Raw genomic sequence first — 27,981 nt, 5'->3', positions numbered from 1 at the left:
ACATTTTGTGGGCAAGTTCAGTGAGTACGGTAAGAAAAGCAACCTCTCTTTTCCATGATGGCCGAGAGTGTGATAAGGATTTTGTGAATTTCCCTCACCATAATATCTGAATTTCTATATTAGAATGACCATGATATCTAAAGCTGCGGTCGGCATTGCCGTTGGCATCGCCGGAATTTTCGTCGGCTACTGTTTTTACTTCGATCAAAAACGCCGCAGCGATCCCGATTTCAAGAAGAAACTCCGCGAACGTAAGTTTGGCAATTTCTTTTCTTTTCACGGAATTCATACATTCTTTTCGTAGCGTATGAATCGTACAATATCATCGTAGTGACATACTCTTTTTTAAATAAGATTGACACATTTCTCGTGAAAAAAAGTATCATTTTCCTTAATGTAACATGCAATCATTACGATCATTACGATATAATTAATTTTACAAATATATTTTTTATATTTAGATGTTATTTATGTATATCATAAATTTTATTATTCTGCATAATGATACAATATATATAATATATTATTTTATAATCTTTAAAACTATATGAGAAAATTATATTTATATTGCTGTTAGTTTATTCTCAGTGAATATAGCCTTAGTTTTTTTTATTGTTATAGGTAGAAGAGCTAAGAAACAAGCACAAAAAGCTTCTTCAAAGATACCAGACCTAAGGGATCATGAATTAGTACAGAAATTCTTTTTGCAAGAGGTAAAACTTTCTGGCACTTTTATTAGATTATATATATATATATATATATATATATATATATATACATAATTTTAATTACGTAATATTAAATAAAGTTTACACAATATATATATATATATCACATTGTTTGATTTAGGTTCAACTTGGGGAAGAAATGCTTGCTTGTGGCGAGATAGAGGGTGGAATTGAACACTTGGCTAATGCAGTGGCGGTATGCGGACAGCCAGCTCAACTACTAACAGTTCTTCAAAAGACTCTGCCGCCACCAATTTTCCAGATCCTAGTGCAGCGGCTACCTATGGTCGGCCAGGTACAAAAATTTATGCAAAAGAAAAAAAGTATCACCATCTCATAAGGTAACATTTTTTTTATCTTTCCTGCTTTCTTACAGAAACTAGTATCGCAAACTCAAATGGCAGAGGAGGATGTCGAGTAGACGAATAGAAAGTTTCGTTGACAATTCTTAAATAAAATCTGGAATTAGTAAAAAGTCTACTCATTTTTGCAAAATATATAAACGCAAACATAGTTTACATCTAGAAAAAAAATCCTACAATTATACAATTCATTGTCCTTTATTAAACTTCCATTTTCCTTGGCAAATACATATTACCATATTATATGTAATAAATTTTTATGAATATTATATGTTTTATTTTAAATAAGCAGAGACACATTTTCATATCCCATTGTTCAAATATATTTAATTGAACAATGATCCTGACAATTTCTAACAGATGTAAAACTTACAAAATGGTATTTTGATATCAAATTGAGATTTAGTCCCCCATAAGAATGCCAGTGACATCGTTCTTTATATACAAATATGCGAAAAATTCTATTTAATATAAGGTTCTAATTATTTGTGTGGAAAGAATTAAAACAAAATTTTGTATGTCATTAAAACATTTATAACTTCAATGGATGTTAAATCCTTAATATATGATGTTATATCGCGTAGTATATGTATGCAACTGTTACTCATTTATATTGATTTTAATTGACTACATATTTTGAAAAAAGAGAAAGAGAAAATGTAATTTATCCTTGATTCATTATGTATTCATATATCCTGTTTTCACCAATAAGATTTTTGAAATATAGAGATGTGTTATTGTTTTCGTTATTTCATGTTATTGTATATATTTATCGTTGTGTCATAATATTTATCTCTTATACATATACATATATAAAAATTACCATATAAATTATTACACGTGTTAAATTTCATCAAAATGTGATGAATTTGGAAACAGATTACATATAGTCATTGCTTTAATCTAAGCAACATATACAAATATTCAAACATGGTGAATTAACATTAATAAAATAAATTAGTAATAGTTATTGTATGGTTCAATTAGCTGTGTTCAGTAGAAGAACATACTGTCATCATCATACTTGCGATGCTGACGAGCGTTGCCTTATCTTGATGTAATAAATGTGGAAAAGCGACTTGTAGAATTATTATCTATGGATCGCCGAGGTTGTAATCTTCTAAACTATGATATTAACATCAAATATACTATACCTCCATTGCAAAAATAATACATTATGAGATATGCTCCTAAAAGCGTATTATATTATATTCTGGAAGCATTTACAAATACAGTTGGAAAGCAATTATTGTAAATCCTATATTGTATGTATGTGTTACTATAAATATGGGCAGAAATATACATATTTTGTAGATAAAATCTAGCATCAATACAAATGTAATATTTTAAACAAAGGCATATTACTTCCAATGCTATTCAACTAATGTATAACAAACAGTTACACACACTCATATATATATACTTTTGGTATAAAATTATATTCTTATAAAGAAAGATGAATCACTTTAAAGAGAGAAAATGATTTTAGTTTTTAGTATAATATATTATATATGAAACTGTACACAAGAGCACAAACTGAAAAAAATAAAGTAAATTAAAAAAATATATTCGCTTTTTATAATTCCAAAGAATATTTTTACAGAATTATTATGTATACAAATTATGCTGATAAAATATAAATTAAATTACTGGTTTGAAATAAGATAATCGATGATAAAATATAGACTTCTTTTTTTTATTAATATACAATGTTATGTATAAATTTCTTTTATGATAGCCATAATAAAATTTCTATATATATAATTAATTATATCTCTGTATATATATATACATAAATACATCTTACAAAATGTAACATTTTCATGATCGATGCATTATAGGAATAATAGAAATCAAATTAAAAAATCCGATAAAATAACAATAAAATTATACAAGTCGTGTATGATATTTAATAATTTTATATATGACTTTTTCAAAATGTAAAATGATCGAAAACATTAAAAATGTCTATGTTTAACAATCTGTATTCTTAAATACAGTTTAATATAAAATAGAAGATGTGTATTCTATTCTCATGCTATAATCATGCTTATAAGTTCTCTGCAAGTACAACTTGATTATTATAATAATTATTGAAATTTGATTATAATTTGTTTAATGGAAGTATATGTCACTGACTATTATTCATCCTATTATATATGACAGTATTTTGCAATAGGTTGAATTACAGTCAACAATAATAAAATTTCTATATAACATTTGCTTTGTCAATAATAACAAATTATAGAACATTTATGTAACAATAAATTAAATATATATATATGTAATACTCCTCATGCTTCCCATGAGTACCATACATTCATTAAAAAGCAAAAGTATATTAACATAAAAACTTCAATATTATATAAAATATTTTACAACATTTTTCAATATTAATATAATCAAGACATAGGGCTAGTAAGTTACATGCGACAAATAGGGATGTAGATCAATGTATCTATCATGTTCGTTTTGTACTTTCTCTGATTCATAAATAAGACATAAATTGTGTATGATATGTAAAGCAGAATTAATATAATCAGAAAGGACAAAGTAATATAATACTATTTGTACTCTCTGATCAAAGTTTCCATCTTGAGCATATATAAATAGAACTTTATAATGAATATTCACACAGTCATGAAAAATCAGGAAATTAGCAATCATTGTTGCTTTACATTAACATACATGTATTCTTTAACTTCAAAAATAACAAATATTACATAAATAAACAACCCATAACTATTTTGAATCCAAAATTTCATTTCTAGCTTGTGACATCACGTCAAGAGCATTTTTCTCAATAAGATTTTTGGCTAAATCTTTACCGAGCAGCTCTGCACCGAGAAGACTTATGCTGCTTACTTTTCCAGGAGTAACACTACAGTAAAGACGGGGTTCTTGATACGGACATTTCCTATATATCAGAAAGAAAAGAGCACATATCAATGAAGTATAGAAATTTTTTAAAAATCAACTCATAAATATTCATCGATGACGTGAGGGTCAACATGTGCAAATTACTAATAGCACTTAAAAGTTATGTTTAACTTACCGTGGAGGTTCGCCATCATCATCAGGTAAGTACAATTTACTTTTAGAGGTATTTGTAACTAAGATTTGACCATCTAGAGACCATACAGCACCGGTAATTGTTAACTCGTTCTCTTTTAAGAATGAAGATACAGCGACTGGTGCGGAACATCCACCGCCCAGAGTTTTTAGAAAAGAACGTTCGCATACACATCTCAATGTGGTTTCTACATCGAATAATGGTTCTAAAAGAGAACGTATATCCCAATCTGATTCTCGGCATTCAACGCCTAATGCACCCTGACCAATAGCATAGAGAGCTTCTTCAGGTTCTAGAAGCTGGAAGAATACACATGTATATTAATGTAGATAAATTTTTTTATAGAAATAATATAAAGAAATCTGTCTGAGCAAGAATCGTACTTGACTTATTCTGTCTTCCCAGCTCATTCTTTTTAAACCAGCCGCAGCTAATATTATTGCAGCATATGAACCATTTTCTTCATCTAATTTTTTCAATCTAGTATTCAAATTTCCACGAATATTTTCTACCTTCAAATGAGGCATATTTCGAGATAGTTGCGCGGATCTACGTAAAGAACTAGTACCTATGACACTACCTTTTGGTAATGAAGATAATGTTTCACCTTTGAACTTTTTCGACATAACTACTGCATCACGTGGATCTTCGCGTCTATAAAAGTAAAAAAAAAAGTTATTTATTCATATTAAAAAATATTAATATATTTTTTTCATTTTTTGTTCACAATCTTTTTTCAATAATTTTTATAATTCAATGATTTTGTACATGTCAAAAACACAAATATATGTTTCATAAAGAATCCATAACTATTTTTTTATATTCAGATCTGATGCTCCATAATTATCATATATGGTATTTTAATAGCATATATCGAAATTAATTAAAATAGAAAATCTTTATCTTTATCAGAGTTACAATAATTTCCAAGTTATAAACAATTAAAGTTAATCATTGATATCATATCGGATCATATAAAGTTAGCATTGTACTGATCTGGAATACCGATAAGGAATATCTTTCACATAAAAACAAGATGTTTCTTTCATGAGAATGATAATATACTTACACATTTGAATGTAAAATGTGTATTGTTATCTTGGAGCAACAGAATTTAAGCAAAATAGCAAAGTCAGCTCTTTCTAGTAAGCATCAAAATAATGTAGACAAATATAATATTGAAATAATAAAAATAATTTAAAATAATACTACAAGAGGAGATAGCAATTTTTTTAAGTTTAAAATTATGTTAGAGACAACGTACTTTAATATTGCACCTAGAGCCATTCCTGCTGGCAGTGTTGTTGGTAAGTCTTTCAATGAATGCACCACAAAATCAACGCGACCATTTTCCAAAGCTATTTCCAACTCTTCCGTAAATAGTGACTTTTCACCAATTTTTGGTAAAGATTTATCCAAAATCTTATCCCCTTTAGTATTCATTGTTACTGTATATTCAATTATAAAATTTGTATAAAATCTCTAATTTACAAAATATAATTTAAAATATATAGAAATAAATAAAAATATTTTCGCGCTGATAAATAAACATAATAATAGAACATGTTATTATATCCAAGTCATGGAATACAAGAAGCAAGAGCTATAGAGAGACCAATGTTTCAAATATGTTATGTAATAATCACAAAAAAAAGAAAATGTGTAAAGATTATCGCTTACATAATGTTGAAATTATTTGAGAGAGAGAATAAATATTATGTAAACTTAAATTTTTTTAACATAGTAAATTAATTAACGGTATGTTTAATAATTAATAAAGACGATATGTTATATTGCATTTTTATGCTTATTTGCTTACCTATTTCAAATTCTTTTTTTGGATATATTTCTTTTAGGCATTGTATCACATGCTTAGTTTGTATCAAGGCCAACTAAAGAATTAAAAACTTGCATTATTCATATATGAAGTAACATTTTGGAGTGACGCTTTGTCGCGACATAAATTAAACATTTTTTTCCACATACGTGATTGTATATAGCTAACCGAAAAATAGCGTCTAAAAAAAAACATTCTTCAATATACGATTATCAATACCTCTTGAGCATATAATCAAACATCTTTTAATCATTGTAAATAGTTTTTACAGAGATTAAAAAATTGCTGAGTAATTTTACGTAAACTGGTACATGTAACAGCAATACACGCAATGATTGCGCAAAATTAATCTTTTGTATCAATATAAAATGATCTATATTTAAGAAATCAATGAAAACAAATTATACGTTATCCTTAACGTAATTGCATAATAGTCCTGTTATATTCTGAGGCGGAATATAAATACACGTTAAAGTCGAGGCTTTTATAAAAGAAAAAATTTGCCAGTAGGATGATCGGATATTAACAATTTTGATAAGAGTATAAAATCCATAAAAAAATTGTATTCACGATTCGTCCCGGAGGTTCGTAAAGTTCTCGATAAAGTGAAAGCTGTTCGCAGACTCACCTCACTTTTCCGAGATCCAACTCGAATTACGTCACCTTTCTCCGCGCCGTTCATCGCCACGTTCGGGACACCCGATATAGTTTAATACAAATATCAGCGAGTATGGAGAGACGAGGTCTCGAATTTTGGAATGTATCAAATACGAAGCGTGAGTAAGAGATGGGGACATGAATTGGGTCGAAGAGCATGAACACTTTCACTGCGATCACAGGAACCGTGTTTAACCTTAACGATGTGACTTTGCATACAATTACCGTTCCGAGGGAGATGGATAAAAACACGTTAGATCAATATGTACGTACTGGATTACGTTATTTATTCACAGTCACTGACACTGCAGCAGAATGTGAAATTAATGATTGAGAAATTTGGAAGAACGACGGTGATACACTACACTCTCATCGTGATGAACGCGCAACGCGACTAATGATAAGATGAAAATTAAAGTGTGGAGTGAAAAGCAGCATAGAGTATAAAGATAAAGTAGTGTTGCAGTGTTGCATGCGAACCAGTTGTTGGTACATGCGTGATGGCACCGACGTTTCTAATTGGTCGGTTGTTACTTGTCACCCTAGACACCGGTTGATATGAGTGGCTATGGTCATTTACAACGTGGTCAATGGAATGTTGCTATTGGACATAGATCGCTTTGTCCTGGGTGATCAATCAAATGTTTTTAATACTTATATTGATAATAAAAGGAACCCACACACAGTCCTAACCTGATGAATAGAATTTTTGAATGCAACAAGTGACTCGTGCGTTAACACATTCGACAATATGAATGAAATAAAAAATTTCTCGGATTTAAAACTGAATTCTTGGCTCCTTACACAATGCGATACAATGGGTAAGCAACTTTTTTATTAACATAATTTTCAGAGAGAGAATTGTTTCTTCTGTTACAAAGTAAAAATATTTGTAATACTTTGAGGTGCTAAACAATTACCGATTTTACGACATAATTACAATTTTATTTCACATGATCTGTTTTAGGTTTAAAAAATCCCACTCCCATTCAGCAGAATTGCATTCCCCGAATATTAGCAGGTGAAGATTGTATAGGATGTGCAAAGACAGGTAGCGGCAAGACTCTTGCATTTGCTCTGCCTATTTTACAAAAATTGTGCGAAGATCCATATGGTATATTTGCTCTTGTATTAACGCCAACAAGGGAACTAGCTTTTCAGGTAAAATAAATATTTTACTTTCTTTTTTGATTGCTTTTTGGATGAATTATCTTGTAGTTAACTGGATACATTCGTATGAGATATACTTGTAATTAATATAAATTATATTATATATTCAATATATATGGTATTTATTTTAGATTGCTGATCAATTTGCCGCCATTGGCAAAGCTATTAATCTGAAAAAATGCGTAATTGTTGGTGGTATGGATATGATGGTGCAAGGATTGGAATTGTCCAAACGGCCACATATAGTTGTAGCTACTCCAGGCAGACTAGTAGATCACTTAGACAGCTGCGATACGTTTTCCTTACAGAAAATCAAATTCCTAGTATTGGATGAAGCTGATAGATTACTGGGTGGTCATTTCGATGAACAACTTAAGAAAATATTTTCCGCAGTCCGCAAACAAAAACAAGTGTTATTATTCAGTGCTACAATGACAGATGCTCTTGATAAAGTGAAGCAAATAGCCTCTACTGAGGTATGATCACTTATCACTTAATAATGTGACTATAATTATACTATTATATATATACTATAATTATATATTACACAAAAAATAACAGAAATGCTTTTATTCTAGGTTTTCATATGGGAAGAAGAGGATGATGCTGGTATTGCCACTGTAAAGGAATTAGATCAACGTTACGTATTATGCCCTAAGGATGTACTCGATTCATTTCTAGTAGAAGTAATTAGGACATTTCGCGCTACAAACAAGAATGGCTCTATTATGATATTCACGGACACTTGCAAGTATGACAATTCTTTCCTTTGTATTTAGAGAAAAGATTCATATAGTAATCTGCAAATTTAAACTTAGTTATATATGTGTAACTCTTCCATATTTAGGCATTGTCAACTATTATCAATGACGCTGAATGATGTTGGATTTACGAATGTGGCTCTTCATGCGATGATAAAGCAGAAAGAACGTTTAGCAGCACTAAATAAATTCAAATCAAATCATATACAGATTTTAATTGCCACTGATGTCGCAGCGAGAGGTTTAGATATCCCAACGGTACAATTAGTGGTTAATCATATTATACCGAATGTACCAAAGGAATATATTCATAGAGTTGGTAGAACAGCTCGCGCAGGTAAAGGTGGTATGGCGATTAGCTTGATAACTCCAAACGATATCAAATTATTACATATGATTGAAGACACCATAGGTACTAAATTAACGGAATACAAGGTAGATGGTGAGTATACATTTTACGCTTTTTCTTTCTTGATAAAAGTAATTAAATTTTGCAATAATCTGATCGTCTTTTAAATCAATCTTAGATAAGGAAATCGTTACAATCTTAACACAAATATCAGTGGTGAAACGAGAAGCAGAGATTAGATTGGATGAGACTGATTTTTATGAAAAGAAAATGATCAATAAGCGAAAAAGATTAATCTTGGAAGGTAAAGATCCGGACGAAATAGAAGAACTTTTAGAGGAGCAAAAGAGAAAAAAACATAAAAAAAAAGAAAAAAAAATTTGAACAAACTATTTCGACACAAAACAAAATTAGTGTATACAACATATAATGTATATAATGTGAAATTAATATCAAATACATATATACAATATTATACAATTAAGCCTATTCATACAAAGTATGATATGATGATAAACATATTTAGACTATATTGTTTTTTCTTTAATATATCACGTTTTATTCACAAACAAAGATAAAAGAAAATAGTAGTATGTACTTGTTATATATTATGCATTCAAAGTATCCTCCATTATAATTATAAATAATAATGCAAGTTTTATTATGTGCATAATACTTTAAGAGAGGCAGTTGAACTTGTAAAAATATGGTTAAAATAAGTTTTTTTAAACATTTTCAAAGACTTTTTATGTGCCAAAAACCTTTCAATTATTTCGATTATGCAATTCCATACAAAAACCTTATAAAATATATAAAATTATTTACTATATGTTATGGATATGCATGTGTATGTGGCAAATATTGGATGCTACAAATGATCTGATGTGTAATGTGTCACCAAAAAGCTAACTACATAAGAGATATAATTGAGTTATATCAAAAGTGCTTTTAAAATAATTAAAGGCGTGATCTAATTTTTTCTTCATTTTGTATCAAGTTTAGTTTTTGTAAAAAGGCATAGAGTTCGGCAACATATTCCTTTGGATATCTGTAGAAGTGGGCAACATGTGGTGACTCTTCGAATATTTTCACATAAGTCTGAAAGATAAAGGTATATGTTTTTATTACAAGAGAAACCTCTTGTAATTCTCTCATGAGCTAGCAAACGCAAATTTTACCTTTATTCCTAAAGATTCCCAAGTATCGCGTACATTCAAATTGGCGGCTACAGTTCCAACAGGATCAGTTTTACTTACAAATAATAACGCTGGTACAGGTATAGTAGCAATATGAAATATTTGACTGGATCGAATATAATAACGTGTTGCTTGCTGGTGGAATGTCTTCATATGATATCTGAAAGACATTATTTTGTATTAATTAAACGAGTTATTTCTTGCTTTATTGATCTTTCTTGCTCTTTTTCTCTCTCTTACTTACTCTAAATATTTCCGTAGCACAGATTGCAGCATCATATTTTTCGGAAATACCGCGTGAGGAAAGCCTATCGTTATTTCATTGACATCAGCTATACTATCCCACACTTGTCCAACAATCCTATCTGCAATGCCACTGTACTTGTCCTTGTTACTTTCCATCAAATCTAAAGCCTCTCCCCACATGTAACCACCTACTGAAAACCCATGTAAGAGAATTTGTTGGTAACTTTCATTTTGCTTTAAGAAAGTTAATAAGTCTGCTGCAACTAGCTGAAAATAAGTTTTGAAAATTTTATAATAAATAGATTAAAACACAGTTCTATCATATATACTTACTCTGGAGCCTTTTGTGGGCCACAAAAGTTGCCAAGGTGTAAGAGACACCACTGCCACATCAAAATCTTGTTCCATATACAAATTAACAAACTTCATAACATGCTGTCGCTTTGATAACAGCCAAGTAAGAATAACTAACAATGGACGATTATTTGCCACATTTACATTATGTATAACATTTTTAGATGATGAAACAAAATTATCTTGTGTAAGGAATTCAATATTCTTCGAGACATGATGGGAGGACAACAAACGTGTCAATTGTCCAATACCCTAAAAGAGATGGTAAATATGTTGACATCTGTTTACAAAAATAAGAAATAGAAATAATATACAGAATTATAAACAATGTTATTTTATCATAATCGCAGATAAAAAAAATATACTACCAAGTACTGATTACACTTCAATAATTGTGACTGTGCGTGTATATTAATTATTCTTCCTGCAAAAACAGCACGCAAAGCACCGATAATCATCGTAATAAGAAACTTTCCGTCTCTTTCTCTCTATCTGTCTATATACCTAAATAACATATAATAAAACTAGTTAATAATTTTAAGGAGTATCGAATTATCGTGTATCTATAATTAATTATTTATTAATAATCAATGATTAATATATTTGTCACTTACAAATTCTGTCTGACGAGAAATCCGACAAGAACACCACTACATGAATTTTATGATCATGTATACACTTTAGTGATTCAACTCTGCATAATGTTCGTCTCAGGATTGGTTTGCCTATTATTTCTCGTATAATTACCTTATCCCCTCTTATGTATGCCTCTCTTCGAACGCTACGAAAAGATTAAATTCCATTCAATCAGCTGATCCGCATTTCTCATCTCCACTTTATTAAAACAATGAGCAATAATCAAAATACTATTTTGTTATTGTTAAAATTACACGTGCGTGCCAATATTTCTACGTGGCAGGCCTATAAAAAGTAATCGATATATAAATTCTATAGTTACCAGAACGATTGAAACATTATGAGTTCCGGTATCAATTCCCGACACATCGCTCAATACCTATATACATTTACGATGAAAATAAAATTTGAATATGTCCGCCAAGCCAAAGTCTTGAATCAAGAAGTGTGAGATCACAACGATAAATAACATATAAAATAATCGTAATATATGGATTGTGTACATTTATGCATACCGAATCTTCTCATTTTTTTCAGGCATAATGAATATGAAATGTTCTTCCATCTGCGCTCGCAACTATTTTATTAATATAATAAAACGATGAATAAAAGCATGAAGCAACAATATATTTTATATATATTTTGCATATATTAAATTTGTTTCTAAAATAAGTACAAGGAATTACTACAAGATAAAGGAAAGGAATAAAAAGAAATACGAGCCATGAATTTTAGAAAAATGTAAAAAATATATAGCAAAAAGAGTAACAGACATGGATGAAGGATTCTATTTCTTTTCTTTTTCTTTCTTTAAAAAAATATAAATAAAGAGAACAAACTTTTTATAGATATATTTTAGATATTGGATCAATCAGCTCTCTTATTTCGAAGATATAAATCAGTGCATGCCACGATCTGCACATTTCGGCCGATTTCCGAGAGTCAACGCCTATCGCGCCCCCCTTGCGTCTTCAGATCCTCAACTAGCAACCGTAACCCGTAACCAAGCGCGCGGCGCTCTGCCTCAGGTACGGTGCATCTATACCGCGAAGCGGTTCCGTACCCCCTTACTGCCAAATATTAATGTTTTAAACGCGATCTCTTTAGAATTTTTTAAAATAATTAATTCAAGAACAAAGTTTCAATACTCGATTATTAATTACATTTACGATATAATAATTCTAAAATATTATTAAATTATATTCGATAGATTAAATTTGGTAAATGTGTCGCGCGCGGAAACTCTTTCCGATATATAAATTAATAAATAATTGTAAATTTAAAGTTTTATAAAAGACGCTTTTATTAAAAGCACGAAATACTTATGAACGATATTATTTAAATTATAGACTGTTGGATATCCCCAGTATATGATGTCATTATATAAATTAGAATAACGTAATATTTTTAGAATTATTATATTGTAAATGTAATTAATAATCGAGTATTGAAACTTTATTCTTAAATTAATTATTTTAAAAAATTCTAAAAAGATCGCGTTTAAAACATTGATATTTGGCAGTAAGGGAGTACGGAACGGCTTCGCGGTATAGATGCACCGTACCTGAGGCAGAGCGCCGCGCGCTTGGTTAGTGGTTACGGTTGCTAGTTGAGGATCTCAAGACGCAAGGGGGGCGCGATAGGCGTTGACTGGTTGACTCTCGGAAATCGGCCGAAATGTGCAGATTGTGGCATGCACTGATATAAATTAATTAAAGAGATGATAAGAGATGACGAATGATCAGATGTCTTCGATCGTAAAGGGAACAAAAAGATGAATTCTTTGCGTCGCGCAGCCGCAAGTATATCTTATGGTAGGTTCTTGTTCTTGTTATTAGCAAATTTACAATTTTCCGGTTCGTTAATTGCAAGGATTGCATAAATTATACGTATCAAAAGGAAACGCATTATGTAATAACATAAAATTAAGTCATACTTACTCCGGATGTAACTCCGATTGATACTTCGCAATTCGCCAGCTAGTCGGTCAAGCCAGGCAACTTTTGTCTGGCCGTTCTTGTTGCTGTCTCCTCTAATCGCGTGTCTGGATTATTTAATGCGTGAATGCAGTCGTCGCGTGCCTTTCGCATTTGCGCCTGTTATCATGCGTATCTCGCGCATGGCATTTCTTCTTCGATTCTAATGAGTTGCAGGCAACACTACTTTATATATAAATACACGTATGGACTTCATAATCCTGCATAGAAAATATTAACGCTGTGATTTCGTAATGAATATTATGTTCGAATCGTTTTAATCGCATCTTTGTTTACAGGCAAAACGTCGCAACGTTTTTGTATACAGGAAAAAATTGCATGACATTCTACTATCCATATTGTATGTCGCAACCAAATACGCAAGATACGCATTTTATTACCTTTGCATAAAAAGGAGCAAAGTTCAAAATTCCATATTACTGAGACTTTTTCTCAAAGTGTTTTAGACATCGCTATTTTAGAGCACACGTTAATCATGTTTTAAAACAATGCTATATAAATCGTGAATAATGGCTATTATAATACTACAAGTGATCTGATGTGTAATGTGTCACCAAAAAGCTAACTTTACATAAGAGATATAATTGAGTTATATCAAAAGTGCTTTTAAAATTATTAAAGGTGTGATCTAATTTTTTTTTCATTTTGTATCAAGTTTAGTTTTTGTAAAAAGGCATAGAGTTCGGCAACATATTCCTTTGGATATCTGTAGAAGTGGGCAACATGTGGTGACTCTTCGAATATTTTCACATAAGTCTGAAAGATAAAGGTATATGTTTTTATTACAAGAGAAACCTCTTGTAATTCTCTCATGAGCTAGCAAACGCAAATTTTACCTTTATTCCTAAAGATTCCCAAGTATCGCGTACATTCAAACTGGCGGCTACAGTTCCAACAGGATCAGTTTTACTTACAAATAATAACGCTGGTACAGGTATAGTAGCAATATGAAACATTTGACTGGATCGAATATAATAACGTGTTGCTTGCTGGTGGAATGTCTTCAGATGATATCTGAAAGACATTATTTTGTATTAATTAAACGAGTTATTTCTTGCTTTATTGATCTTTCTTGCTCTTTTTTTCTCTCTTACTTACTCTGTATATTTCTGTAGCATAGATTGCAGCAACATATTTTTCGGAAATACCGCGTTAGAAATGCCCATTGGCAATTCATTGAGATCAGATAAACTATCCCACACTTGTCCAACAATCCTATCTGCAATGCCACTGTACTTGTCCTTGTTACTTTCCATCAAATCTAAGGCCTCTCCCCACAAGTAACCACCTACTGAAAACCCATGTAGGAGAATTTGTTGGTAACTTTCATTTTGCTTTAAGAAAGTTAACAAGTCTGCTGCAACTAGCTGAAAATAAGTTTTGAAAATTTTATAATAAATAGATTAAAACGCATTTCTATCATATATAATACTTACTCTGCTTTTTGTGGGCCACAAAAATTGCCAAGGTGTAAGAGACACCATTATCACATCAAAATCTTGTTCCATATACAAATTAACAAACTTCATAACATGCTGTCGCTTTGATAACAGCCAAGTAAGAATAACTAACAATGGACGATTATTTACATTATGTATGACATTTTTAGATGATGAAACAAGATTATCTTGTGTAAGGAATTCAATATTCTTTGAGACATGATGGGAGGACAACAAACGTGTCAATTGTCCCATACCCTAAAAGAGATGGTAAGTATGTTGACATTTGTTTACAAAAATAAAAAATAGAAATAATATACAGAATCATAAACAATGTTATTTTATCATAATTGCAGATTAAAAAAATATACTACCAAGTACTGATTACACTTCAATAATTGTGACTGTGCGTGCATATTAATTATTCTTCCTGCAAAAACGGCACGCAAAACACCAACAATCATCGTAATGAGAAACTTTCCGTCTCTTTCTCTCTATCTGTCTATATACCTAAATAACATATAATAAAACTAGTTAATAATTTTAAGAAGCATCGAATTATCGCGTATCCATAATTAATTATTTATTAATAATCAATGATTAATATATTTGTCACTTACTCACAAATTCTGTTTGACGAGAAATCCGACAAGAATACCACTATATGAATTTTATGATTACGTATACACTATAGTGATTCCATCAACTCTGCATAATGTTCGTCTCAGGATGATTTGCTTATTACTTCTCGTATAATTATCTCATCCCCTCCTGTGTATGCCTGCTTCAAACGCTACGAAAAGATTAAATTCCATTCAATCAGCTGATCCGCATTTCTCATCTCCACTTTGTTAAAAGCATGAAGCAACAATATATTTGATATATATTTTGCATATATTAAATTTGTTTCTAAAATAAGTACAAGGAATTACTACAAGATAAAGGAAAGAATAAAAAGAAATACGAGCCATAAATTTTAGAAAAATGTAAAAAATATATAGCAAAAAGAGTAACAGACATGGATGAAGGATTCTATTTCTTTTCTTTTTCTTTCTTTAAAAAAATATAAATAAAGAGAACAAACTTTTTATAGATATATTTTAGATATTTAATCAGCTCTCTTATTTCGAAGATATAAATTAATGAAATGATAAGAGATGACGAATGATCAGATGTCTTCGATTGTAAAAGGAACAAAAAGATGAATTCTTCGCGTCGCGCAGCCGCAAGTATATCTTATGGTAGGTTCTTGTTCTTAGCAAATTTACAATTTTCCGGTTCGTTATTTGCAAGGATTGCATAAATTATACGTATCAAAAGGAAACGCATTATGTAATAACATAAAATTAAGTCATACTTACTCCGGATGTAACTCCGATTGATACTTTGCAATTCGCCAGCTAGTCGATCAAGCCAGGCAACTTTTGTCTGGCCGTTCTTGTTGCTATCTCCTCTAATCGCGTGTGGATTATTTAATGCGTGAATGCAGTCGTCGCGTGCCTTTCGCATTTGCGCCTGTTATGCGTATCTCGCGCATGGCATTCCTTCTTCGATTTTAATGAGTTGCAGGCAACACTACTTTATATATAAATACGCGTATGGCCTTCATAATCTCGCATAGAAAATATTAACGCTGTGATTTCGTAATGAATAGTATGTTCGAATCGTTTAAATCGCATCTTTGTTTACAGGAAAAACGTCGCAACGTTTTTGTATACAGGAAAAAATTGCATAATGACATTCTACTATCCATATTGAATGAAGCAACCAAACACGCAAGATACGCATTTTATTACATAACATTTTATTGCATAAGAAGGAGCAAAGTTCAAAGTTCCATATTACTGAGACTTTTTCTCAAAGTGTTTTAGACATCGCTATTTTAAAGAGCACACTTTAATCATGTTTTAAAATAATGCTATATAAATCGTGAATAATGGCTATTATAAATTATATACAAGAGAATTATAGTTAATATAATGCGAGAATATATTATATACAAAATATTATTCATTTCGCTAATCTGTTTAGTTTTTCATCGATAACAAATATTTTTTTTTAAACATTCTTTTATTTTGAATTTAAATGCGAAAATTAAAAATGGAATACGTATGATGATCGATCTCAGAAGATATAAGAAATACTTCATATACGAAGTATTTTTTATATATAATAGATAAATGTATGTCAGTAAATTTTCATAAAGTCTCGACATAAAACTCAATTGATGAACTTGCCTGCAAAGAAGCACTTTTACGATAAAGATAACAGTTAGTTGTCGCATTGAAGTAAATGACACAAATACCTCCGGATGCATAGTAAATGTAAGACAAATATCGAGCTCAAAGAAAACTGGCTTTATTTATTTAGTTACGTTCGTACTGTTTCCGCGAAATTTTAAAAATTAAGATTAATATAACAAAAAATATTATTTAAATCATAGTAAGATAGAATTATGAATTAATATGTACACGCCAGAAAAAAACAGGAATTTTGAACAGGAATTACTCTAAATCTTTAGATATTCGAAATAATTGCATAAAGTAAAATAATTAATCTCAATGCAAGAGAAAACAATACAAACTACCTGATAATAAATAATACAATAAAGATGGCTTCAATTCCCTATATACTGTCTGTGGCAGTTTAAAGGATTCCGCATCAGATTATCAATCGATTTCGTGTCATTAAGGAACTTACATGAGAAAAATATGTATGTATATATATGCACACACATATATGTTTTAATATATGAGAAAAAAAAAAGTACACTTTCTTTTTTTTTCTTTCTTCTTCGTATATTAACTTATGTAATCCTCCTTAATGTGTATGTATCTAAATGGTGCTGATTTTCTAATAATTATAATTTATAATAATTAACTTCACGAGTAATAATGAAAGAAAATAAAACTGTGTTAACATGAGGTATATATACTCGCCATTTGTGTGGTAGCCACATGAAGGATTTATTACAGACTTTATATGTTATTTAAATATTAAATGATATCTATATTTCTATATGTGTAAATTATACGCTTGGACACAACATCGACATAGATTTTTGTGTTGGAACATTATTATACGTTAGTGACAAAATACCGAATAGCGTAAGTAGCATGTAAAGGTAGTAATCGGTATATAATGACTATTCTCTAAGTTTATCCTTACAAAAGAAGTGCTAGAAACATATTTGGTCTAAACAAAGGCTCTTGACTCTTCATCTTACATTCTCTACGCTAGATATATATCTGTTCTGCAATGTAGTACAGATTGACTTATGCGAAACGCAAGAGAGCCATTGTCCTTACGTATATGAGGATATAATGCCGTAATTTTATCGTACCGTCGCGGGAATGCCAGATATTTTGCAGTAATAACATATTTACAACCCACAGAGACGTTTGCATATATACACACATTGATTTAAGACTATTGCCGCCAACAACGGTTTCGTAAACACATTGAATACAAAACGAACAGGCAACAATGTTAAATCAACGATACAACATGCGAAGAACGATTTTACACGGATCGTGTCGCATTCGATTTTTTTGCGCACAATACACATATAATGATGTAAATTAGTCTTTCGTTATGGTTAGTCTCTTGTTATGGTCGATTTGGATGCATCACCCACAGCAAACAGTACCTCTTTACACGAGCCATTAGTAATAAATTATTTAAGTGTACATCATATATAAAACACACATATATATGTCTGTATAAATAAATTTCTATATAGTTTTTTCCAAATATGTATATAACATAAGGAATTCAATTGTATAATTTAATCATCTACAGAGAAGTCACAAAGACCGGTAGAAGATGTACCTCAAAGGAGGTTTAAAAAAACTATGAAAATTCATATCCTTATATATTTGTCAGGGATGAATATGCAAAATCGAAATGCAAAACATATGCAATACATTATGCGTAATGACATTAAAATGACTTGAAGAATACAAATGCGATAGAATATAATAATGATTCGAATGAACACAAACAGTCAAATTCTTTTTTCCATATAAATACATATATATATTATAATATATTTCATATTTTCTATTACTTTTTTCCGATTTTTTTTCTAAATACATCGCGTTACAATAGACTGCCGACTTTATTACAGCATGCCCAGCGTGGCCCCTCGCGTAAAAGAGTGTAAGAGATATTTTTTTTTCTTACTATAATTCTAACACTCGATTAAATTCGATTCAACGATCGAATTGATCGTTTTTCTTTTTTTCGTATCGAATTGTGTGACTGATACATGAAAAAATATATCCAGCCACCTTTCATCCAGAACAATAACTATAAAATTACAGGTTTTCGCATGTGTATACAGATATTCAATATCTATGAGTCACATTTTGTTCGTATTCGTAGACTTCCTCGATATCAATAAATTTCGGTAATTTTATAGATCACAAAATCTTTTTTTTTCTTTATTTTTTCCGATTTAATAATCGGAGCAAATCATTCACTCATAAGCTTGCAGGCAATACTTTTTGGTTGGTTTCAAAGGACAGAAATGGACGCTTTCGCTATCCTTTGTACGATTATTGCGCGATGATAACATATTTTGTTTTGCTTTGCATTTCAATAAAAACAATGAAACACTCTTCATATCGTAGAATTTTGCAGATGTTAAAATTATATTTACATCTTATGTTGCACGTCTATTAATTAGGGATAGACTATAGAACTAATAATGTTGAAGTGCATGTGTTTTTGTGTTTGATTTCATTAAATTAATATTAAATATTCTAATTACAGAGAGAAAGAGAGAGCTGTATGTAAGTAAACAATCTTTGTATATATACTATTTATACTTTTGCCTTTACAATATGTCATGCTACACTATGTGTGTTTTAATTACATTATACTTCGTTGTACATAGGATATACTATCTCTATTTTCAAATGACAGAACATCTGCAGACTCCTATGATATAAAGATTATAGTAAAATTATAATTATGTACAAATGTCATTAAATATATCATGATTAGTATAAATATATATGCTTATATCAGCATACATACGCATGCATATATGCGATAAATTATACCATGTATGTATGATGTGTGTATGTTTCTTGCTTATAGTTGTGAATTTGTGCAATACATATATTTCTAAATTCAATCATAATGTGTAAATGTATGTATAAATTATGTATGCATAAACATTAATGAATTGAGCATTTTATGGATGCGCGTGTGTATATTTTTTTTATATATTTATACACGCGGACTGTATGTACATTAGCTTGATGTAAAAAATCATTGAATAACATATTGAAAAATTGAAATTCTCACAATTATAAATATAAACTCTATAAAAGAGATAATTGCGAAAATAATATAATGTTATAATCATAATTAGTAAAATATATTTTTCAACAACGCATGTATAAAGATTTATAAAAACCAATCGTGTAAAATTGTTTAATAATAATAGTAAATAGAAAACATATAACCAAACTCATCTAAATACTGATCAATAATCAGACACTGGAAGCACTAATTTATTTCGTATTTGTCTCAAATTAGCTATTTAAATAACTAATTCCTCATCATGCTATGAGAATGGTTGTATATAATTTTATAAATTAGAAAACAAGTTATAAATTGTGTGTGTGTGTGTTATAAAAAGGTGTATACATATGAAGTATATAATATTACACCAACATTGCGCATATCAAGGCCATTCTCTATATCTTGGCCAAATTATCTACAACAACCCAACTTGCCTATTAAATGGAATATTTTTCTTTGCGTGGCATATTGTAATGAATATACCTGCTAAGAAAAAATATTTTCTTAATTTTGACCAACAATTTCCAAACATAATCCAGTCTTAAACAATATTAATAGTAAAATTATCGTTTATTTTCCTCTAAATGCTTGTTTTCAAGAGAGAGCTTTTATATCTTTCTTTTTTTTTTATAAAATTAACGTAAACCCTAGTTATCAAACATAGTATAAAATGTATAATAGATAATAGATAATGTATAATAGATAATGTATAATAGATAATGATAGAATAAATAAGGAAAATAAAAATTAAAAAAAGTTTATAATAAAACTTCTGATCTTTTAATAAAATGATAGCTTTGCTCACAAAAATAATATATATTTGATGACTGATTCAATATCTCCCTTTTTAGACATAAAAGATTATTCTGACTAATAAAACGATTCACAATCGCAGATTAATGAAGTAAAAGTTAAAATAAAAAAAGCATTGATCAACAATATCAAATCTACAATCTTTTAAATATCTCAAGGCACACAGGCCAATAGAAGCCGACATTTATCGTTAGACGTTTATAAAAACGAGCCTATTTCTTTTTCATTTACTCAACAATCCTTTTCTCAATGTCGTGAATGGCTTTACGTATGTATACTTATTATATATACATATTACACAACTCATATATAATCTTTCTTGTACATTATGGACATATTGAAGAGATAGCAAGTAGGTTCTTAAAAATCAATAGCTTTTAAAACAGGAAATTAATATCTTTTACCTTACCTTCGCAAATGGCAGTAACGTCGCGCGTAATAATGAACTCATCATTTTATTACACCAGCCTACATTATCCAATGGCAGTATAAGTTTTTCGGGTAGTCTCAACACGCACATATATATGCGTTTGTAATACCCTTTGTCTCATTTCATTGCATATTTATACGTAGAATACACATATAATTACTTTGCACTAAAATTTCCTAGTACATTCACAATATTAATACATTCTTTAACTTGACATATATCAATCATTCATTATACATTGATAATTCGTCAAGTTCGTGGCGTATAAGGGTGGTACTGCCTTGTTGCCGATTTTCTCGCCATTGCATGTGCACAATGTACAATAATTCCAGCGTATATTACATTGCACAGTCCAAAATATGACACATATGTATACGCATGCACATAATTGATTTAAAATCAAGGATAATTTCTAAAGAAAGTCCAAGGAAATCAGCAACAAATATATACAATACGCACACTATACACACGAGCTTCGTGTTAGGATGCGATTCCTATTTTTGAATATATAATATGATACTTATACTAAAGGCCAAGTTTATATACAAGTTTCTAACACTAAACGACTTTGCGTCGGATCTCAGAAAGCTTCCACAAAACTTGCCGGAAATAGTCCTGTACGACCGGTGCGTTGCTGTGTACCTTTGTACCATCCGTCATCACGCTTCTTATGTACATATATTATGTCTCCCACGCGGAGCTCCAATTCAAATTCGCTATTAGGTGGGTATGGTACAATACAACGAAATCTGTATACCCGATCGCTGGAATTAAATACAGTTAATTATCATTACTCATTATTAAATAAGTAATAATAATTAAACGTAAAATTAATAATTTTAATAAAACTTACAATATTAAAACTGATAAATGAAACCGTAATAAGTTTTTATAATCGACAAACCTCAGAAATAAAATGATTCTTACCGATCGCGCGACGATTGTTGCTTTGTTTGTTTTCCCATTCCAGCATCTAAAGAATTACTCTTACGATGATGATTTCCGACAGTAGGACAAACCATTGCACCAGATTCAGCGGATCTAGGTAAGAATAAAGAGCTAATGTAAAGAAATTATACTTACGTCATATATAAAACTATACAATATACAATAATTTTTTTATATGGATATATATGATGTGCGTGAAATACTACTTATACACTAAACAAGTTCAAGACATCATACACAAGCACATATATAAGTAAATAAAATATTGTCAAAATTATTCCATTTTATACAGAGATATATAATTATTAATAACCACATATAATAAATAATAGATATTCAATATATGATCACAATAAATTTTCCCAACATGCAGAATATATCTATATATATAAAATCAATGTTTCTTTAATTCTCTAAATTGTACTTTGCTATATATTTATATATTTTTATAAAAGATAAATTTTATCTTGCAAGAATGCTTAAAATCTATGATATATAAATATATTACTCATATATATTGTTAATTATAATAGTGTAAAATAAACTATGTAAAAGTAATTTCTTTCTCTCTCTTCTCTCTCTATAGTTTTCTAGGCTTACCTGAAAATGAAACGCAGTTCTACCACACAATCAATTGCAAATGCTAATGTAAAAAATATAAATCAGATAGGATTATACAAAATTCACAAATGCACACATTGACTTATACACAAAGTGTGTTTTTGACATAAAAAATAAGGATTTATTGCTTAAAATAAAAGAATTTTAACTTTATACAGAACAGAAAGTTTATCATTTGTTGAAAATAACTGTCATCCTATACAAAAGCTTTCATAAAAATATATACCGAGTATTTATTATAAAAAATGTAGACACAATATACTGTTTTTATAATCTCATAAAAAAATATGTATATTCTTTGTTATATATTTTATAATTCATTATAATTTATCTGCTATTTAATTTGCATCACAAACGACTAACCTCTGAATTACTGACACCGGTAAGGAGGGTCTCTCTTTGTATTTCAGTCTTTGTGAAGATGTGATGTGTCCTTGCACAGAGCCTGGACATAAGCGGTGTTGGCTGTTTGAAGCATTTAATTCCTGTGTAGGTATCACCTGTAGCAACTGACTTGGACAAGATCCCGATCTGCGATTGTCGCCCCATCCCCCAATACAATTTATTAGAGAAACATTTCAAAGCGTGCAATTCATGTCATGCTGCGCAAAGCATGATGTTAAAATAAATATTCACATTATTTGTGGGTGGTTGCTCGCCACTTTCTACATGTGTGCATAAATATGCCGATCATGCAACAATCTTAGCAACAAAAAAAATAGCTTTTTTAGTTAAACATCAAAATACTTTGACAAACATTCGTTATACGCGCATGTACATGTCAAAATTGTGCGATAATGTGAGAACATTATTCTCGTAATGTACACATAATACATATACATGCGAAAATTAAAATGGAATACACATTAAATCGATTAATAGAACGTGCAAATTAAAGATTAACTTTGTTCACGATTTTCAGATTATAATATAAATTATGCACATACGTACATGTATCAGTAAATTCATGATAATCGAAATTACTCACCGAACGTGAATCGGATTGATGGAATTACCGTCATCGAATACAGGATTATCCATCGAATATGTCGCTGGTGGAGGTGATTTGGATTTTTTAATATTGGTCAAGCGTCGCATCAAGGAGACACATTTATCCTTTTTTTCTTTTGGCTATAATTGGCAGTTGTAAATATATATGAGCAATATTGTGTGACATTGTCAGAATAATATACATATAATATGTTTATAGAAATAAAATACTTTTTCCGTGATTCTGTATGCAGCTGCAGCTGCATTCGAAGATGCAATAGCTGCTACTCGCAGAGTATTGTTCGGGCTTCTATTCATATCGCTTGCGGAAGAGGAAGGAGCGGAAATGGTAGCGTTGCTACAACCATTAGCGATATTGAGACCTATAGCCGGTTGTAACGATGAAGATACCGCGATTTGTTTACCAGGCGAAGCTGAAAAGATATGATATGATTATACGTCGAAAATAATGTTTATTCACGACACAATATATACTCGAAACACATACGGATATTTGAAGTCATCACTACGCTATGACTACGTCCGAGTGGATTGACGATTGCATTTTGGTCATTGTGTCGTGGTGGACTAATTTCCTGATTTGGTCCTTGACTCGGCTGACCAACGTTGCCGTGCCAGGATGAAGATACAGTCGTCGAAGAAGGACTGATAGCACGCGGCGGTAATTCAGGTGGCGGGAGTGCGCGTGGATTGTACGAAGGTTGCGGTGCGGGACCTTTGCTCTTCGTGTATGTCACGGCTAAACGTGACTCGGTGTTCGATCCTGCGTTTGATAATGGCGAAACTTGATGTTGACTGGGTGAATTTGGCGATCCGCGACATAGTCCACGTTGACATCTGTAATCAGATATCGAGGGCTTGACCATGATTGATATAGACCATTAGCGATATAGAAATTGGAAAAGAAATAAACGTACTTAGCAGGTGCAACGTAATTTCCAGGGAAGACTCCGCATTTCTGGGTGCGATTGGACGTTCCTTTGCACCATCCGTCTTGACAACGTTCCGTCACCATATAAATCCCGCCCTTCCGCAACTCGAGCTCATCCGCTTTCTGAGGCTTGTATGGATATAGTGCTATGTACGCCGCTGGTAAATGCGTCGCGCCAGATGCACTGGAAATCTGATTAACGGGTACACTCTGTTGGGCAAGAACAAGATCGCTACTACCGCTTCGTCTATGACGAAGATTGTGATCTGTGCAACTGTTGACCTAGAATAGAAAGATATTTATTTAATATAGAACTATTATCAAAAAGAAGAAAAATAAAGAAAAAGAAAGACATTGAAATGCAAAAAGAGAATGCAAAATTATACATTGATCAAGATAATTGAATTTATATGTAATTGTTGATAGAGAAATTGTATGTCAGAAAATATGTATTTTCTTACTTGTAAGGGGGAAAACGATTCATTGGCTCCACTATTATTGGCATTATTAAGAGCGCTGTCTACTGGAGGACTAAGTATCTCAGCGCTATGTCTATGATGAGGATGAGCATGATGACCTGTATTGACGGCAGTGAAACTATGACGTTTAACGTTATGTCTATTCCCAACTGCAGGTGGTGATGTCGCGGGACTACCAGGGCTGCTTGGAGCAGTACTGGAACTGCTGGACGTGGTCGAGCTATTGGGTGTATTTGGAGTAGTGGTTGTAGAGCTGCCGCCAGACGAGACATTTGAGACAGAATCGGATACTGGTAACGCGGCATTCTGTATAATACAATGTCAAAATATATATATTGAGATGTATCTCACATAACTAATTCAAAAGATTACAACATTTTTAACTCACTTGTACCAGTTGCGATCGACATTGGCTGGTTGTTTGCACATTACGCGTATGATCGGTTGGTATTAATGGCGTGGTTTCTTCGTTCGTTGGAGTTGGTGGAGCTAATCTCGATGGTCCTGGCTGTACACTAATTAAACGACTATTTAAATATACATTCACTGAAAATACGCGCGATATAATTATATCAATTAATCATTCTACTTACTTAGTAGAAAGTTTCATCAGAGCTCTAGCGACGCTATTCAACTCTACAAAAGCTAATGGAAAGATGCCAATCCTATCCAAGAGTTTACCTTCTGCCCAATTTTCGTCTACTCTTCTGATAACACTGATAACTTCTCCCTGAAAATATATTTATATAGATTTTCTATATATATATATATGTAATAACAATACATAAACAGCAAGATATTTAAGAAACATAATGCATAAATACCTTGTTAAAGGTCAGACAACCATCCTCATCATCATTTGTCATTCTAAAATCGTATAGTGCTTTACATTGAGGTACATGTGGCGTTAAAGGTGTCATCACCTGCAAGTCATGATAAGATAAATCACAATAAATTAAAGTTAACAATAGCAAACACAAAAAATAGAAGAGTACTTTGCAATTTGTACCTGAACGTAAGAGAGTGGAAAGACACCATGATTATTGCCGCATTCCCCAAAGTACCAATTCTTATCAATTTTCTTTCGAAGAATGACTATATCACCCTTCTTAAAACTCAAATCACTAAAAGAATAAATAACACCAGAGTAGTAGTATATATTATAATCGCATATATTAAAATAAATTACAGATATATAACAATGAAACTTAGGACATACCCTGCCTCCTTGGAAACATAATCGTAGATCGCTCTTCCGTACGCCTGATTGTGCAAGTGTACCTGCTTAGCGGCGGCATTAGAATGTCGTATCGCCGGTTCGGAAGCGATGGCGACGGCGGGGACGAGACTGGCGGTCACTATCGGCGCCGGGGCGACCTGGTGGCCGCCGAACAACCGTTGCGGCACGGCGGTGCCGCCGAAAGACCTCGACAACGCGGACTTGGGTTGGTTCTTCGGCGCGGCGTTGCGCATCCCCTCGAGGATGCGCATCAGCAGCACATTTGGCGGCAGGTCGTCCACCTTGGCGTCCACGAGCACTCGGCATTCCGGACAGCGTAACTCGCGATGAGTGCTCACGATCTCCTCCAGGCACTTTTTGCAAAACGTGTGCTGGCACGGCAATACCTTGCTGGATGTATCAAGTCGCTCCAAGCATACCGAACACTCCAACAAGTCGTTCAGCATACACTCGTCCATCGTGACTATAAATTTCACCTTCACCCGCGAAGAATCGCGCACACTACCCGATGATCGGTCGGTATCTACTATCTATCTATCTATCTACTCCGGCTCCGGAACTCCGGATTCCTCGTCGCTGCACCCGCGCTCGTTCTATCGAAACGTACTCCCTTCTCCACATCTAATTCTCCCGTTTTTCTCTTTCTCTCGTCTCTCTCTCTCTCTTTCTTTCCTGCCGTTCCACGCCTTCCGACGGTCTCTCTTGGACACACGCGATCCACCGTTGCACTCTCGTTCTCGCGTAAAGAGAGAAACGAGTTGCAGTTCCGGTACTGTGCGGTGCAAAAATTTAATTCCTTTTATCTTTCACTTCTTCCTTTCGCTCTCTCTCTCTCTTCTTACTTTTCCTTCGCGCTCGTTCGGATGACACGAGGGAAGAAGCGTGTCCGAAGATAAGTTAAGCGCGCTCGCGCTGCTTATCCACTCGATCAACCGATGGTTTGATTAATATCTCGGCTGTCGCTCGGCGACACAGGACACAGCCTCGCGCGCATCGCAGCTACGACATCGATCAATCGCGCGCGTCGACTCCAGCAAGTGGTAGCGAACGTTCCACAACGAGTCCCCATGTCTTACCTCCGACGTCGTCATTGTCGCGCGATGAACTCGACGACGACGACGACGACGACGACGTCGTCGTCGCCGTGTTGTTATCGTGATCCCACCGTTGACCACCGTTGACTCTCCCGTTCATCAAGCGCGTCTTTTCCGCCTTTCGACGCACTTTTAAATTCAAGAACACGCACGAAAAATATACTGTAACCTGATCATTATGCACTTTGTTCAAATTGACATTTTTTCGGAAAATATTTTATACATGAAAAAAAATAAAATACCCTTTTTTTTTATAAAAAGATAAAAAACTATGAAAAGTGTTACGAAGCGTT

At 31.9% G+C, this 27,981-nt stretch overlaps 6 protein-coding genes and 1 long non-coding RNA gene across 15 annotated transcripts; 3 read left to right on the top strand and 4 right to left on the bottom strand.

Annotated features, from left to right (window-relative positions):
- The first annotated feature begins 23 nt into the window (after window positions 1-23).
- Window positions 24-4,490, top strand: Tom20 (translocase of outer membrane 20). 2 transcript variants are annotated; one of them, XR_011447232.1, is made up of 5 exons: window positions 24-251; window positions 622-713; window positions 850-1,023; window positions 3,964-4,170; window positions 4,266-4,490. XR_011447232.1 is itself a non-coding variant. In XM_070299793.1 (4 exons), the coding sequence occupies exons 1-4, from the start codon at window positions 125-127 to the stop codon at window positions 1,147-1,149; spliced, it is 438 nt and encodes a 145-aa protein (XP_070155894.1). In that variant the 5' UTR covers window positions 24-124; the 3' UTR covers window positions 1,150-1,203. The 2 variants fall into 2 exon arrangements, 1 of the variants encoding a protein (XP_070155894.1); XM_070299793.1 differs by lacking the exons at window positions 3,964-4,170; window positions 4,266-4,490 and adding an exon at window positions 1,105-1,203.
- L(3)02640 (porphobilinogen deaminase-like protein l(3)02640) lies at window positions 2,834-7,068 on the bottom strand. Its single transcript, XM_070299792.1, has 6 exons — window positions 6,629-7,068; window positions 5,983-6,055; window positions 5,428-5,611; window positions 4,547-4,817; window positions 4,146-4,462; window positions 2,834-4,007 (listed from the first exon to the last, which is right to left on the bottom strand). Exons 1-6 carry the CDS (start codon window positions 6,680-6,682, stop codon window positions 3,833-3,835), a joined length of 1,074 nt encoding a protein of 357 aa, XP_070155893.1. The 5' UTR covers window positions 6,683-7,068; the 3' UTR covers window positions 2,834-3,832.
- A 227-nt stretch (window positions 7,069-7,295) lies between these two features.
- On the top strand, window positions 7,296-9,433 carry Dbp45a (putative ATP-dependent RNA helicase Dbp45A). The gene is made up of 6 exons (XM_070300766.1): window positions 7,296-7,478; window positions 7,625-7,818; window positions 7,959-8,303; window positions 8,406-8,578; window positions 8,675-9,030; window positions 9,116-9,433. Exons 1-6 carry the CDS (start codon window positions 7,409-7,411, stop codon window positions 9,319-9,321), a joined length of 1,344 nt encoding a protein of 447 aa, XP_070156867.1. The 5' UTR covers window positions 7,296-7,408; the 3' UTR covers window positions 9,322-9,433.
- A 79-nt stretch (window positions 9,434-9,512) lies between these two features.
- LOC138935884 (uncharacterized) lies at window positions 9,513-11,436 on the bottom strand. Its single transcript, XM_070300767.1, has 6 exons — window positions 11,348-11,436; window positions 11,102-11,237; window positions 10,713-10,985; window positions 10,378-10,646; window positions 10,116-10,293; window positions 9,513-10,035 (listed from the first exon to the last, which is right to left on the bottom strand). Exons 2-6 carry the CDS (start codon window positions 11,189-11,191, stop codon window positions 9,895-9,897), a joined length of 951 nt encoding a protein of 316 aa, XP_070156868.1. The 5' UTR covers window positions 11,192-11,237; window positions 11,348-11,436; the 3' UTR covers window positions 9,513-9,894.
- On the bottom strand, window positions 11,425-16,451 carry LOC138935885 (uncharacterized). Of its 2 annotated transcripts, XM_070300768.1 has the most exons (8): window positions 16,167-16,451; window positions 15,426-15,598; window positions 15,180-15,315; window positions 14,803-15,063; window positions 14,465-14,733; window positions 14,203-14,380; window positions 13,310-14,122; window positions 11,425-11,514 (listed from the first exon to the last, which is right to left on the bottom strand). In XM_070300768.1, exons 3-7 carry the CDS (start codon window positions 15,267-15,269, stop codon window positions 13,982-13,984), a joined length of 939 nt encoding a protein of 312 aa, XP_070156869.1. In that variant the 5' UTR covers window positions 15,270-15,315; window positions 15,426-15,598; window positions 16,167-16,451; the 3' UTR covers window positions 11,425-11,514; window positions 13,310-13,981. The 2 variants fall into 2 exon arrangements, with proteins under 2 accessions (XP_070156869.1, XP_070156870.1); XM_070300769.1 differs by having other exon boundaries at window positions 14,803-15,315; window positions 15,430-15,598; window positions 16,167-16,449.
- On the top strand, window positions 12,953-18,861 carry LOC138935886 (uncharacterized). Of its 4 annotated transcripts, none has more exons than XR_011447308.1 (6): window positions 12,953-13,183; window positions 13,645-14,135; window positions 14,217-14,300; window positions 14,976-15,075; window positions 15,162-16,046; window positions 16,497-18,861. It is a non-coding gene; the product is annotated as an uncharacterized lncRNA (long non-coding RNA). The 4 variants fall into 4 exon arrangements; XR_011447307.1 differs by adding an exon at window positions 13,353-13,549 and having other exon boundaries at window positions 14,217-15,075; window positions 16,497-18,855; XR_011447306.1 differs by adding an exon at window positions 13,349-13,549 and having other exon boundaries at window positions 14,217-15,075; window positions 16,497-18,855.
- On the bottom strand, window positions 16,907-27,930 carry Posh (Plenty of SH3s). 4 transcript variants are annotated; one of them, XM_070300761.1, is made up of 13 exons: window positions 26,574-27,928; window positions 26,364-26,478; window positions 26,179-26,277; window positions 25,948-26,084; window positions 25,743-25,881; window positions 25,337-25,660; window positions 24,862-25,157; window positions 24,432-24,781; window positions 24,155-24,357; window positions 23,922-24,064; window positions 23,297-23,464; window positions 22,292-22,405; window positions 16,907-22,128 (listed from the first exon to the last, which is right to left on the bottom strand). In XM_070300761.1, exons 1-13 carry the CDS (start codon window positions 27,050-27,052, stop codon window positions 21,945-21,947), a joined length of 2,751 nt encoding a protein of 916 aa, XP_070156862.1. In that variant the 5' UTR covers window positions 27,053-27,928; the 3' UTR covers window positions 16,907-21,944. The 4 variants fall into 4 exon arrangements, with proteins under 4 accessions (XP_070156862.1, XP_070156865.1, XP_070156864.1 ...); XM_070300763.1 differs by having other exon boundaries at window positions 16,908-22,128; window positions 25,743-25,869; window positions 26,574-27,923; XM_070300765.1 differs by lacking the exon at window positions 16,907-22,128 and adding an exon at window positions 22,913-22,955 and having other exon boundaries at window positions 22,353-22,405; window positions 26,574-27,930.
- Window positions 27,931-27,981: the final 51 nt, after the last annotated feature.

The sequence above is a fragment of the Polyergus mexicanus genome, unplaced genomic scaffold, assembly GCF_030449975.1.
Source record: "Polyergus mexicanus isolate NDT 795.1 unplaced genomic scaffold, iyPolMexi1.0 SCAF_8, whole genome shotgun sequence".
Lineage (NCBI taxonomy): Eukaryota > Metazoa > Arthropoda > Insecta > Hymenoptera > Formicidae > Polyergus > Polyergus mexicanus.
Note: the sequence above shows the minus strand (reverse complement) of the source record. Positions and strands in the feature narration are given on the sequence as shown.

Excerpts from the sequence above, each read along its gene's own strand:
- Tom20 (XM_070299793.1), top strand. The coding sequence starts at position 125 with ATGACCATGATATCTAAAGCTGCGGTCGGCATTGCCGTTGGCATCGCC. Across the intron at positions 714-849 it reads AGAAATTCTTTTTGCAAGAG|GTTCAACTTGGGGAAGAAAT; the intron begins GTAAAACTTTCT and ends TGTTTGATTTAG. Across the intron at positions 1,024-1,104 it reads GGCTACCTATGGTCGGCCAG|AAACTAGTATCGCAAACTCA; the intron begins GTACAAAAATTT and ends GCTTTCTTACAG.
- Dbp45a (XM_070300766.1), top strand. The coding sequence starts at position 7,409 with ATGAATGAAATAAAAAATTTCTCGGATTTAAAACTGAATTCTTGGCTC. Across the intron at positions 7,479-7,624 it reads TACACAATGCGATACAATGG|GTTTAAAAAATCCCACTCCC; the intron begins GTAAGCAACTTT and ends GATCTGTTTTAG. Across the intron at positions 8,579-8,674 it reads ATATTCACGGACACTTGCAA|GCATTGTCAACTATTATCAA; the intron begins GTATGACAATTC and ends TTCCATATTTAG.
- LOC138935884 (XM_070300767.1), bottom strand. The coding sequence starts at position 11,191 with ATGATTATCGGTGCTTTGCGTGCTGTTTTTGCAGGAAGAATAATTAAT. Across the intron at positions 10,647-10,712 it reads GGCCCACAAAAGGCTCCAGA|CTAGTTGCAGCAGACTTATT; the intron begins GTAAGTATATAT and ends ACTTATTTTCAG. Across the intron at positions 10,036-10,115 it reads GGGAATCTTTAGGAATAAAG|ACTTATGTGAAAATATTCGA; the intron begins GTAAAATTTGCG and ends TTTATCTTTCAG.
- LOC138935885 (XM_070300768.1), bottom strand. The coding sequence starts at position 15,269 with ATGATTGTTGGTGTTTTGCGTGCCGTTTTTGCAGGAAGAATAATTAAT. Across the intron at positions 15,064-15,179 it reads TGAAGTGTAATCAGTACTTG|GGTATGGGACAATTGACACG; the intron begins GTAGTATATTTT and ends CATCTCTTTTAG. Across the intron at positions 14,123-14,202 it reads GGGAATCTTTAGGAATAAAG|ACTTATGTGAAAATATTCGA; the intron begins GTAAAATTTGCG and ends TTTATCTTTCAG.
- Posh (XM_070300761.1), bottom strand. The coding sequence starts at position 27,052 with ATGGACGAGTGTATGCTGAACGACTTGTTGGAGTGTTCGGTATGCTTG. Across the intron at positions 26,479-26,573 it reads TATGTTTCCAAGGAGGCAGG|TGATTTGAGTTTTAAGAAGG; the intron begins GTATGTCCTAAG and ends TTATTCTTTTAG. Across the intron at positions 23,465-23,921 it reads ATCAATCCGATTCACGTTCG|ATCGGGATCTTGTCCAAGTC; the intron begins GTGAGTAATTTC and ends CGACAATCGCAG.